The 14,836-nt window shown below is 37.5% G+C and overlaps 1 protein-coding gene across 1 annotated transcript; it reads left to right on the top strand.

Annotated features, from left to right (window-relative positions):
* Positions 1–353: 353 nt before the first annotated feature.
* Positions 354–9,951, top strand: parm1 (prostate androgen-regulated mucin-like protein 1). Its single transcript, XM_085357975.1, has 4 exons — positions 354–387; positions 3,529–4,149; positions 9,062–9,140; positions 9,861–9,951. The coding sequence occupies exons 1-4, from the start codon at positions 354–356 to the stop codon at positions 9,949–9,951; spliced, it is 825 nt and encodes a 274-aa protein (XP_085214101.1).
* Positions 9,952–14,836: the final 4,885 nt, after the last annotated feature.

Genomic DNA, 14,836 nt, shown 5'->3' with positions numbered 1-14,836 from the left:
ACAGCTAAGGCTTATTTTGTAATATACTAAAGTGACAAAACTTCATCTCCGAATTGTTACAGGCGTATCTTAGATCAAAAATGAAGATGAAGTCATTATAAAAAATCAAATACAGATGAATTTTGCAATTTCTAGTCAGACTTCCTGTCTTCGCTTGTTCATATTTTGATGAACACAGCCTCATGAGGTTTGAAAAGTGAAGTGACATCACGAAGCCTCGCCCCCCCAGGCTTTTATAATTAGTCACCTACAGTCACAAGCAGCCGTACACACTACAGCTTTCTACAGGGAGCAGAGAGCACAAAGCTACAGCCACAAAAGTGTTTGTGAAGACATACAGCTAAAGGAAAACTATGACGAGGGTCAGTCGTCAAACTCTGATAACATGTAAGTAAACATCAAAACAGGCTCCTTTCTGATTTACCTAGATCTGTTTTTAAGATAAAGGTCTTTAGTAAGTGATTGAAGAGCCATGTGAACTATCATGTTTATTGTTAGTATTTTTTTAGATTATAAGTGCAGAAATTACTCCCTTCAGTAGCTGATCTGTAAATTATTTGAACTGAAGGTTCTTTGGTGAAATCAGCCTTTGCAGTGTTTTTAAAATGCCTCTTTTCACTGGTTCAAATAGCTTGTTAGAAGTGAACTTTCAGTGTAAGAAGGTTAAACTCAGACCTGCTAGAAGTTACACAACACAATGCTTTTTCAGTGTTTGATTTGTTAAGGAAGTAAATGACACATTTCTACCGGTCTAAACTGAGTGATGATGACATGTGGTGCTAAAGCTCTCAGACAGGAAATGTGTTGTTTTTTTTTCTTTTTTTGACTCAACACTATTTTGGAACCTTTGGGTTGAATCTTTATCACAAAGTACTGCATCATCACTTTAATGTTTCTTTCTCCCACTGGTGATAAGTAGATAGTTTATTTTCATTAGATTCTCTTTTTTAAATTAAACTTTTAAAATTGTGATCAAACAACTATAATCGAAGGAGGAAAGAAATAATACATTCGTCATACTAGATCCCTGCTCTGACTTCCTTTACGTTGACAGAAACGCTGATGGCAAGACTGTGTCTGTGATGAAATATGTACTACACAGACTGTAAACGTTCAGCCTTTCTGGTCTTTTATTCATGTTAAATTTCAAATCAAAAGATGGGGAGAGCTTAACAAGGTTCCAAGTAGAGCTTCAACATGCAACAAGAAGAAATGGTAGTGAGACAAAACATTTTTTGAGCATGCAATTTATTGAAAATAATGCTTAAACCGAAACAGTCTGTTTTACAGCTGATCAATAGTTTAGGACCACATCCCTTTAAAAGGCCAAATCTGTGCAAATGTGGATTCATTGTCATTTTCTGTCAGATAGTCACACTGTCATGACATACTGATGGCAAAGGCAAAAAAACTTTCCCTTTTTGAATGTGGTGTTATTGTTGAACTGCATAAGCAGGGTCTCTCGCAGCGCACAATCCCTGCTGATGTGGGACGCAATAAGAAAGTCATTTGGGACTTCTTAAATGATCCTGAGGGTTATGGAACAAAGTCAAGTGGAAGACCCCAAAAAATTTCACTAGCACTGAGCCAGAGGATCCAACTGGCTGTCTGTCAAGACACTGGACAATCCCCAAACCAAATTAAGGCAGTTACTGGTGCAGACTGCAGCCCCATAACCATCAGACGGCATCGGAGACTGAAGGGCTTCAAAAACAAAAAACGTCTACAAAGGCCTCGTCTCCTTGAACGCCACAGAACCGATCATTTAGACTTTGCAAGAGTGCACCAAACATGGGACAATGAAAGATGGAAGAAAGTTTTATTCTCTTATGAGAAAAATTTAACCTTCATGGCCCTGATGGTTTCCAGTGTTACTGGCAAGACAAGCAGATCCCACCTGAGATGTTTTCTACATGCCACAACAGAGCTTCAGGAGGTGCAGGGGCATCAAACGGCTGCTGGCTATGTCCAAATGTTGCAGAGAGCATTCCTCATGACTGATGGCCCTCATCTGTGCAGTAACGAATGGGGTTTTTCAACAGGACAACGCTACAGTACACAGAACAAGGGACTATATCCAGGAGAATAACATTGCTCTTTTGGACCATCCTGCATGTTCCCCTGATCTAAATCCAATTGAGAACCTTTGGGGATAACAGGGTTTTTTTTAGGTGTGGTCCTAAACTTTTGATCAGCTGTAAAACGGACTGTTTTGGTTTAAGCGTTGTATTCAATAAATTGCATGCTCAGAAAAATATTTTGTCTCACTCCCATTTCTTCTTCTTGCATGTTGAAGCTCTATATGGAACCTTGTTGAGATCCAACCATGCAAAGTATGATTTTGTGCCATTTTTCAAGTGGTCTTAAACTTTTGATGGGGACTGTATATATAAAAGCTGGAGTTGTGCAAAATTAATTGACTTCAATCCGACTAAGCAAGTGAGATACTGTTCATACCTAAGTGACATTAGAACTACCTTAAATTTAAAAAAGTGCAGTCTGACAGTTTTGCGATCAGTTTTAGCCTACAGGACATTAGAAAGAATGTAAGGTCTTCCCCCTTTAGCTTCAGACCTGGAGGCCTAAATTCATCTTTTATATGTAGTTAATGGGTTTATTATATAATTAACATAGTTTAGTGCATGCAAACTCACCGTCTTTAGTCCTTGAAAACAGCTCAGTGTTGTATTTGCCAAAACACCCAAACTGTTTCACAAAAAAGATCAATACTTTCAGTAATAGATGCTTTCAACTTCTCTCTAATTTTCCAAGAGGTCACCAAAGATGAAGCTACACATTTGATTTGTCACTGATGTTACACCAGATCCCCTTCCTGATGCAACCCTACTATATAGCCAGGGTTGGGACCAGTACTGTTAGTATGAGCCTGTAAACAAATAAAAACAGCTTCCAAAATGTACCTTTAATTGGCACGAGTTCAATAAACTCCAAATAAAGCTGCACACTATATTTTTTAAACTAAATATCAGTCAGAGAAGTAAATAAAATCAATAACCTATAAAACTATATACAACCTAAATCAGATTGCATGAATTCCAAAAGCAGAAGACTTTCCAGGAAGCACACATGTTGCAAATTTAAATGTTAGAGATCCTGCAACTGGCGTTTGGGCTGTGTAGGGGTCTCTCTCTTCCGGAAGATGATTGAATAAAAAGAAATATAAATGTTTTAACACACTATGAGTCAGTTTTCTCTGTTCCATCACGGGGACACAAGAATCGGGGTTAATACTACCTAACTCTAATTTCTATTTGGAAATTCATTTAACACCAAGAACTTTCAGTGTGACACTCTACTTATCAGCTAAAACATTCTCAATCCTACCTGGTACATATGGAAGGGGTCCACGTTACTATCGATTTCTAAAGCTCCGAAATACTAGTTTACCATCATTTTAAGAGAGAAAAGAAAGGACAGGAAAATTCCAAAGTCTACATTTGAAAGCAGGAGGAATGTCATATATCACATTCTCACCACCTTACAAAAATCTCCTGTCTTGAATTGCAGGTCTGCTGTTATTCTGTGCAGTAACAAAACAGATAGTAACCTCCACAGCACCACCTTCAACTTCTGCAAGCCTTAACGAGACATCAACAGCAGGTGTCACTGAAAACACCAGCACCACTGACCTCACCCAAAGCACCAACACAGCCACTACTCCCACAAGCACCACCACCCAAACAAACAGCACCACTGACATCGCCCAAAACACCAGCACAGCCATTACTCCCACAAGCGCCACCCAAACAAACAGCACCACTGACATCGCCCAAAACACCAGCACAGCCATTACTCCCACAAGCGCCACCCAAACAAACAGCACCACTGACATCGCTCAAAGCACCAGCACAGCCATTACTCCCACGAGCGCCACCCAAACAAACAGCACCACTGACATCGCCCAAAACACCAGCACAGCCATTACTCCCACGAGCGCCACCCAAACATACAGCACCACCGACATCGCCCAAACCACCAACACAACAATCACCTTAAGCACTTTAAATGCAAGTATTCAAACAATCCGAGAAACTACTACCACTCCTGGATTCACCACCCCTCCAAGATCCACCACGAAGGGTACCACTGTGGGGCAAGATGAACACAAGCCCAAAGGTCTAAGCTCAGGTATGGAGTATTGCTCAGATATAGTTATCCTTTCTGTTTCATGCATTTCCTTTCCTTTCCTGATCGATCCCACAACAATTCTGCTACATGACAGTAAGTCGGAAACCAGTGTATCTTCACTGACAAGAGGACATCAAGACTGAAAAATGTCATCTAACATCAAAAGCCTGAATGCAAAAATGGTATCAATAACCAGAGCTTGACTAGACAGTATCATGTAGATTTTTATCATAGTTTAGCATAGAAGCATTACATTATTACTAATTAGTTATAAATAGAAATCTGATCTAAAAAAATGTATAGTTTATCCTCTTGGCACCATGAAAGCTGACAAACTGCCAGTTAGTTGAGTTGAGTTACTGTTGCCTTCCTTTTCACTTGATGCAGTCTTGCTATTTTCTTCTGACCTCTGGGATTAACAAGGTATTTTCACCTAGAGTTACTGCTCACTGGGCCATTTTTGGACCATTCTCTGTAAACCTTTGAACAGATGGTTGTGTGGGAAAATCCCAACAGATCAGCAGTTTCTGAGATTCTCAGATCAGCCCATCTGCCACCAACAACCATGCTACATTCAAATCACTAAAATCCTCTTTCTTCACCCTGCTTATGCTCAGTTTGAACTTCTGCATGTCGTCTTGACCATGTCTACATATTGAAATGCATTGAGCTCCCATCATATGATAGATTAGATGATTTGTGTTAGTGAGCAGTTGAACAGGTCTACCTAATAAGTGCCCAGTGTTAAAAATGGTATACCCAAACTCATAACTCCTAAAATGTCAAACTCAGTAGGATTAAAGGTAACACTTTATAAAAATGACCCAAGAGCAAGGCCTCAATGCTCATATAATTAAATGGAATTTCAATGTATTGTGTTTAAAATTATGTAATTATATTTAACTAAAAATACAGGTAGCTACACTCAAATAAGGGGGAAAGCAAGGAAAAATTATAATGTAATTTAAAAAAATGGATAACAGAATATATATTGTGCACATAAAATAATGAATATTAAATAAAGATGTTAAAAAATAAGCATAAAAAATGGAAAGATTAAGGCCTGCACCCCTCCAAAAATACAGCAAAGGATGACAGATGGAAAATATTATTTGTTTCCTTAAAATTTCCTCCAAAATACCATAAACATAGCATTTAAAACTACTTACAATGTAATTTATGTCTCCTTTCCAGTAAAATACATGAAATTATGCACTTAAAATTACTTACACACCTCTGAAATTTACTTATAGTGTAGGGTTTTTGTTTGTTTGTTTCTTGCAAAACTTGTTCTTATTCAAGTGTCTCCAAGTAGCTGGTAATTAATCAGACATATCACGTAAAGTAAAGTAAGGAAGTATACTCAATGTTTATCATATATAATTTATTACTTCTTCTTCTTTTTTTGATAACACTAACCTGTAGTTTGGATGCTACAACATTTACCTGAGACACTGCCACATATTTGATCAGATAGTACCACATTACACTGCACCAAAACTTGTTACCCAAGTACCTGCCCTTTCTAGACAACTCTGTGTTTATTGCAGATGCTCTGTCAAGACACCCACTGTGTGTTCCCTTGAAATGATAAATTATTTTCTTATCTTTATTGTACTCCTTCAGATATCTCTAGTATGCAAGTCACTCATTAACTTTTGGTTTTAATCAAAGAATAGTTACAGTATACTGCCAGTAAAGGGCACGTACTCTAACAAAATGACTGGTGTCTGACCTGAATCTGATGTAAACCAGCTGTCTGTCTATAACACCCGAATGTAAATATCAGCGAATGTGTTGAACATAGGATTTACAAACACAGTGGCACAGGTACTCATAGTTCTTTTGTTAAATGAGCAAAGTGAAAGCATGCAATACTCATGCACTACCCCAGCCCTTCTGTTGCCTGTCTGTGACTGACCTCTTTTCAGCGTGGTTTAGTCTGTGGTTAATATGTGAACAGTTTCCTTTCACGCTTCCTTGTTTACTTCATAGTAAAGTCCTTACCAGCTAAATAAATGCTAGTTCTTTCTCTGCTTATTCACTAAGTGTACAATATCCAGTCATTATCATCACTTTCAGATCACATTATAAGGTATACTAAAACATTCTTTACGTTACTTCATGGGCATTTGGACCATCTAATCTCATTAAAGCCAAAATAACTTTAAGAGATTTATAGCAAAGAAGAATAGTTTTCCACAAATGGGAACCTACTGCTTATTTCCCGTTATCATTGGCTAGTGCACCTGATAATGTATGTCATTTCATGTCATTCCCTTTGGTTCATTTCATATGAATCATCTGGTTACTTAAAAAGGCCCAGAAAGTATGGTGATCATTTATGAGCAGTTACACATTTTTCAACACCAATAACACCTAAACTAAAAGTTTGTATTTAAAAAATAAATAAATAAAAATTTGCAGGTCATGATCAGTTCCAAATGGTGATTTGTGTTGTCAAAGAATCTTCACTGCTCAGTTACAGTCCATTCTTTGGAAAATAACAGAATGCATTTTCAGTGTCTATTTCCAAAGCGTGCCACCTATCAAAGGTTTAAAGACTCAGTTCAAAGATCAGACAGCTTTCTGATAAACTGAGGCACATAGTCAGCAATAAGCAGGTCATTTAATGTTGAAATTAAGGCTAGTAAGAGTATTAAGAGCAGCCTTGTTTATCAAGGAAGTGTTTATTGATTATCGCTGAATATTTTTCTAGGCTGTGCCGCCAACAAATAGAAACATAAGATCCTTGAGGTGGGCTGATTTCATCCAGTTTCTCACATGGAGATTACTTATCAAAACTAAAGCTCAAAGATCAGTTACTTTAGACATTGGGAATTATCTTAAGAATTATCTTAAGTTCATAGTACACTGTGCCACAAAATGGCCACCACCTCTCGAGACTTTTAGCTTATCTCTGCATAGTCAGTACAGTCGGCTGAGGCCACTGACATACTTAAACATCAGGTGTGTTCAGTTGATGGGAAAAACACATTTTATGAATCCCAAATGAAGAATCATTCAATAAAGTTTTCAATACACTTTAGACTGATTGATTTTAGCTTGTTGGCGGTGTGGCTCTTTGGTTAGTGCTTTCCTGATACATCAGTCGATTGAGTTCGGGTTGATTTCAACTGTAATTTAACCTTTAGTCCTTTAACCTTTTGTTGATTGCTATTTTTAAAACAGCTGCCCAGTTGTTTAGTTTATGACCAAACACATGCACAAAAAGCCTATATATTTAGGCTGTATTCACATTAAGTAATTTATACTTAGCTGAAGAATCTGAACAGTAAACATAACTCTGACCACCAGTTTTTTCAAATTTAGTGTGATTACTGCATATTATGTGTGCGCACGGTTAACCCTACTTTGTCCTGGCCCATTGAAAAGGTCAGACCAGGCAGGGTTTGGTTTGACTTAAGAACAGTGCACATGTAGTGTGATTGCTAACCACTCCATTGAACTCTTTCAAACCAATATAAAAAGTAAACTAATAAACTGGAGTGAACTAAAGAAGGAACTCACAATCTAGTTACTAGGAACCATAAAGCAGAAGGGGGAAAAAAGAACATTTACAACTTTGAGTTTACAAGCAAACCATGATACACAAGGACGCACACAGCAAATGGGGACGATGCGACAATAAGAAGAGGAAGACTGAGGATAACGAGTGGATGGGAAACAGGGGGAAACACACCTAGAACTAACCAGTTAGCAAATGTACAAGTAGAAGTACAACTACTACATCTAAAAATACTCCAGTAATAGTTGAAGTACTGATCTAACTTATTTCTCAGGTAAAAGTAAAAAAGTACAGGCTCTGGAATTTACTCCAAGCAAGAAAGTAAAAAGCGTTTTTTATTTTTATTTTTGTGCAATGCTAACTGAACCTTCAGCTAGATTTAACATAATGAATAAATAATATCAGTAGATGAGAAAACAAAATTTAGTCTAACTTTTTAAAATTCTAACTATACTCAATTTGAATCTAAAGAAAAAGAAGGGAAAAAAAATCTATATATTCTGTTGCCTACATTGTAGAGGGTGACTTTGCCTCTAAACAGGCAAATGTGTATAATCAGGGGTTTAATTGGGTCACACACTGTTCTTTACTTTAAGCCCATCACAGTAGAGCAAACTAACCGGTTTATCCTCCACTAACCTGCAGAGAATTTTCATGCAGCCTTTAAATAACAGTTAGTCTACTTCAGTTTAATTTAAAAGCATGTTTTACAAAATAAAATAAAAAACAACCAAAAACCATAATGTCACATGTACTGATTTAAAAACATGAGGACTTATGAAACTGACCTTTGTGGATTACAGTGTTGGACCCAAATCCGCCACAAACTTCACAAAGGAACACACACTAAAGTACACATGCACTTCAACAAAGGGAAGACAGGACTATTTATACACAGAATTGACTGGGAGTGACAAACAGGTGAGGAAAGAGATACAGGTGACAAAAAGTGAATGCACATCAGGGAAGGGCCGACAGGAAGAAAAACTAACACAGAACATTAAAGAAACTAACCTTCAAAGTAAAACAGGAAATGACGGAAAGAGACGAACAAAAAAGAATTTCAAGGAAACACAAATGGGTTGAGGCTTAAGGACAGAGTGAGACAGATGGAGGCACAACTAGAAACAGGAGTCAGGAGTGTACTAAGATAATAAAATAAGAAACACAAAATAGAAAAAACAAACAAACAGTTAAACACCATTAAAAAAAGAAAAAAAGAGACTCAATAACAAGAATGATCAAAACAGGAAATGACAAACCCAAGTGAAACCAAACAGGAAACAATAAAAACCTGAAGGCAAGTCAAACTCCTGGACTCAAACCACAGACTATAAGAGGAACCCTTAGACTTATTGTCTATTTCTTTGTTCTTTTCTCCAGGAAGTATTGCAGCCATCGTTTCTTTATTCATTGTATTGGTTCTCGTTGTGTTGGGAGGGCTCTACTACTACAAGATCAGGTGAGTCAACTTGTGTTATAGAAGCTGAATGCTCATAGTTCATAGCCAAATTTGATTGTACCAGTCAGATGATTTCATTTCTCCAAGCAGCCCCCATATGTGTCACCAAAAGGATAGTTCCCAGGGGATTGATCCTTTGTCAGTCGTGCTCTAAAATTATTTTTTTTTCCATTGATGGTATAAAAGATGGCTTCCAGATCTAAATAGTAAATGGCCTGTATTTATATAGCGCTTTACTAGTCCCTAAGGACCCCAAAGCACTTTACATATCCAGTCATCCACCCATTCACGCACACATTCACACACTGGTGATGGCAAGCTACATTGTAGCCACAGCCACCCTGGGGCGCACTGACAGAGGCGAGGCTGCCGGACACTGGCGCCACCGGGCCCTCTGACCACCACCAGTAGGCAACGGGTGAAGTGTCTTGCCCAAGGACACAACGACCGAGACTGTCCGAGCCGGGGCTCGAACCGGCAACCTTCCGATTACAAGGCGAACTCCCAACTCTTGAGCCACGATCGCCTAAAAGCTAACCTAGAAGTGTGTCTGTGGTTGAGAAATGAACTCAGTCATTAGATTCAGGTCACATTAAGTAGCAAAATAACTGCCCTTAGAAATTTCTGATCACTGTAAGAGTGAGAAAGGTCAACCCCTCACTGAAGTGTTTGGAACACTGCTTCTCTCACTCCGTTTCGTCTTTGTATTTTCTGTTTCAGACGGACAAACTACGGCCGTCTCCTGGACAGCCAAGATTACGGCATGACAGGAAACTTCAACAACCCAATGTATGACCCCTATGATGCTTGACCTCTGATCCCAGAGAAATCCAAAGTCCTGCAGGCAGAGCCAGTCTGATCAGAATGTGCTAACAGTATGTGAATGATGACTTCACGATGGTCAGATTTTTCAAGTGTTAGCTAGACATCGAGCCAGTCACGCCACTGCTCGAATGCACTGAATTTCTCGAACTGCTATTGTATTTCCAATGTGACAAAAAAGTATTTATTTCAAATAATAGCAGCTACTAGCATTTTCTCAGGTACCTTTTCAAAGAGCTTTAGCTTCATGAACTCTCATATATGATCACATTTCTAAGAGTGGAAAGTCACAGGTTATCTAGTGTGTTTGTACAGGTGTTATGACTTTTCTCAGTGAAGATCAGCTCCAGTGTAACATTACAAGAGACACTGAAAAAACACGGACGGTAGCAAATAATAAAGAGCCAGCAGAGAAACCTTTCCAATGTGCCAATGAAGTGATGAGAAAAGCTTTTGATCATTATACAATTTTCATAATAATTTTGATTTATAGAAAAGTGAGATATATCGCAAATCTAAGATGGAGACACGTTTTAACAACTCCAGGTGTCCATGTTAAGTGAAGTAAATATAGTCATTTAGATAAAATGTTTTAGCTTTATTAGTTTTTCTTATTGTGTGTGTAAAAGTGTCAAACTGAATGATGTAAAGGAAGAGAGTGACCAGCCTTTGAAAGGAGGGTACAAGGTTTAATTCTTTAATTGTATTCAAAAAGCTAAAAGATGCATTTTTTGTATTAAACATCTTGTGTGCCCTCAGTAAAACACATAATAAGGTGTTACCTCTCTCTCAAACCTGATCAGCTGCATCTGCCATATTTGAGTGACATTTTAATTACTAGATTCTGTGTTGAGATGTGGTTTGTTTTCATATTTCTGGGATATTTCTGTCGTCAGCCAGGCTGCTGTTTTGACTGTTTGTATATTTTAATGAGCTCGATAGATGTGTGTTTGTGAATAAATTGGTGAATAAAGGTGATTAAAGTCAGTGTTATCACCATTATGGCAACAGCAATCTGAGTGATGTTGTGGAAAATGTAGAAGCTAAACCCAGCGCACTTTAATGCTTCAGACTTTTCAGCTGTGGAGTATACAGAAGAAGTACTGCAGCTATCTAAACACAAAAGCATGATGGCAGTAATTATCTGAAACCAATAAAATGGCACGACAACACAGCATGTGTAGCACACGCACACAAATGCTGACATTCGGTGTGATGTCTTCATCTCTTTGCCCAGCAGACTGCAGAGCATTTATTAGTGGAAGCTTTAATAATAGTCCTTCCTCTTTCTCTCATGGTTTCCCATGAAATCCTCCTCCCACACCCACACACAGCTTGTCTGTGTCATTTCGTTAGTCCATCTTCTTCTTTAATAATTTCCACAGAAGCTCTGAAAAGGTCAAATTCTGTCCATTATAAATGTTTATTTCTGCTGTAAATCTAGTTATTTTAAGAGAGGAGTCTGTGGGGATTGATTCAAATGGCCACTAAAGGAAATGCAGTTTTGGGCATCACAGCACTGACCGCATTTTTTAGCCCCAGAGATTGCCTCTTCGCTCAAAATAGAGTACTTGCGACTATTCTGTTTCCTTTGCTACATGACACCCATTTTCCCGAAATGCTGTACAGGGCTGTCTAGAGGAAAGACTGGAGGAAATCTGGTGGAAAGAAGGCCTGTGATTCACAAATTCGAGTAATGGAGCATTTTGCAGGGAAATCATTCCGATTTTACTTTAAACAATTCTAATCTAAAGCTGCAAAGTTACAAGTAGTTGCAGATGAAGGAATATTTCTTCCCAACCCAATAAATAAAGCAACATAAAATGGAATTCTTGAGTACATGAAGTATTTTTTTAACGTTTTTTCTTTAAATGTGAAACTAATAATAGAACAGGACGAGAGAAGGGAAAACAGTGTATGCAAAATAAACAAAAGACAGGTTAGTTGAATGTGTGTGATGTGTGATTTGTAACTGGATTGGCTACATATGTGTGTGATAAAGAAAAATGAATTCAAATGAATAATAATTTTAACTTTAATCATCATTATTATTATCATCCTCCTCCATTGTTGTGATCATAACAACACCAACCTGATCATGTGTGTATTATCATATAAATGGATATTTATATTTTGAAGTGATATATTTATGTATGAGGTTCTAGAAAGTATATGAAAGTAAAGCTTATATAGATATTTTATATTGTAAAGATAGAGGAAAAAGAAAAAACTGAAGTACAGCATTTGAAATGTATTTTATTATACCACCTCTCTGTCATCATTGCCGGGCAGCAGCAGTAATAATAGAGGGAGCAGAGTCCTGTGCTGCACTGTTATTATCAGGCTCTAAATACTCCAGGCAGTGTGTATATGTGTGTGTCCTTTATAATTACCATTATTTACATTAGAAATCAGAAACATCTGGATAAGAAGTAAGAACTACAACGACTTAAACTTACCATTTGAATATGAGCCACAGCGTATCACTCACACTAATCATTCAGACATGTAATTTGAGCAGTTCAGTGTCAGTACACAGCAAATACTGAGCTGTTGATTTGTCCTGGATATTAAGATGGTTTAGGTTCATTTACCGCCTTCATCAAACATAGAAAGTGCCAGGCTCTGACAACAGGAAGTAACCCTTTGCTCTCTCACGCTTCATTGCAACAGTTTGGAAACCACAGGCTGATAAACTGCAAAATGAACAATAACAGGGAGGCTATGGATGAAACAGAGATTACGTCTTTCCTTCCTATTAAATTCTGCATTACAAAGTTTGACAAATAAGAATTAAATGGGCGAAATTTAAAGATCGGAATTTAAAAAATCCTGTAACAATATTGAGCTTTGAATAGAAAAACCTGTTTATTATTTCTGACATACTTGAGTCCTTAAAAGGACCAAATCCAGAATGAAAAGCATGAGGAACATGAACCTGCAGGCATCATTTTTGAGAAAAACAGTACATTTTAACTTCAAAACCACCAAAAAGCTGCATTCGCCCACTCACTCATAAGAGATGCGCTAACAACTAAGAACAGAAAACCACGGTTTGAACTTTAGTTTCATTTAAGAGGAAAAACAGGAGGAGGTTTCATTTTCGACCTAACTGGAGCACTTTTGCCCACTGAAGCTTCACTGCATCTGGTTTCAGCAGTTTTAACTTCAGGACCATGAGCTCAGTTTGGTGTCTGAAAAACAGGTGGGTGTATAAAAATGTGTTTCATTCATATAAACTAAACTGTGGTGATGCTAGAAAAGGAGCAAATCGTGCAAAGTTTTAACTTTGTATGATTTTAAGATTCTCTGTGTAAAGCTGACTTTGCTGAATGGAAGTAACCGTATTATCACGTTTCGTCTCCATATAATCTTTTAACACAAGATATACTCAAATGTAGTGCGCAAGTTATCTTTTGCATGGAATGTCCTGACTATAATATGTGGCCATGAGTGCACATGTGCCCTATAGTTGTTTGACCCCATTTGCAAAGGCAAATGAAAACCTCACAAAGACAACCTGTTTGTGTGTAAATCAGTTTATTTCAGTTATCCAGGACAAACTAGAGCCAGACAATGATTAACACCCAGGTTTAACCTACAACATTTGGTTAACTGTCGACATTTAAAAAAGCAGAAGTGGAAAATACCTTTGGGGATTTTTCTAATCTGGCTTTGGTTTGATGTTAAAAGTTCATATGTTTTGACTAAACTCCATTTACAAAGCTATGCAGCGAATCTGTGTTTTTCTATGAAAACCGATTTTATTGCCCCTTAAATTGTTAGTGTTTTCATAAAAAAAATCACTTGAGAAAAGAAAAGAAAACATAATCATTTCTTTTTTCTTTTTTCATAGTATTGTCACGTACCACCGTAGGAATGTTTTGGACTTTGAACTTTGTTTCATTTAAGAGGAAAAACAGGAGGAGCTTTCATTTTTGACCAAACTGGGACACTTTTGCCCACTGATGCGTCACGGCATCTGGTTTCAATAGTTTTAACTTCCAACTTCCAAAGTGCAGGAGGAGACAGGATGTGAAAGCACTTTAACTTGAAGTACTGGCAACTTACAGAGAGGACAAAAATAAGCACAGAGCCTGGTCAGAGCAGAGCAAGGAATCGTAAAGCTGAGGGTTACACAGCAATGAATACAGACAAACAAAGGGTTTAGAAGAAGTCAAAATATTCAACACAAAGCACTGGGGCAAAGCCCAGGACCATGACAGAATTACTAGAAATATCAAATAAAACACAACCAGAAGGTCTCTAACTCAAATAATATCAATATCATCTTTATTTGTAAAGTACTTAAAAAAATCACTCCTACTAGGCTGCACATAAAACTATACACATAATCAATAAAAACAGTAAAAAAAAAAAAACACCCCAAAAATAGCCCATAATTAAAAAGATTAGTTTTAAAACTGGACAATGTAAGTGACTGTCGAACGTGCAAACTGAGAATGCTCTGTGCCCTCTGAATTTCAGCTTATAAAGCCTGCAAAATACACATTTATCCAGTTGAATAACTAAGTTAATGTAAACAATTTTGTTTTTAACTACTATATTCACTTAATATTGTTTTTAACTACTATATTCACTTAATAGAGGTGGTTTGTTCCACCCCCTCACAGGACAACAGTGTGTAACACAGAACTGTTTGACCTCAAAGTAATGTAAGTAAAATTCTCTGAACGTCACAGCTGTGGTTAAAGCCAACACCGTACGAAGCAGGCAGCTGAATATCAAAATACACAACATGTTGTATATGTATATGTTCCAAAATAACATGCCAAACTAATCAGCAGTTGAATGAGTCTTCTAAACTCCCACATGGTGGCACTTGAAGGAACACTGCAGTATTATGCAAGTTG

Source organism: Diplotaxodon limnothrissa, linkage group LG7, assembly GCF_057381915.1.
Source record: "Diplotaxodon limnothrissa isolate DT_005_m linkage group LG7, D_limnothrissa_male_GT1.1, whole genome shotgun sequence".
NCBI lineage: Eukaryota > Metazoa > Chordata > Actinopteri > Cichliformes > Cichlidae > Diplotaxodon > Diplotaxodon limnothrissa.
This window is presented reverse-complemented; position numbering and strand designations above follow the sequence as displayed.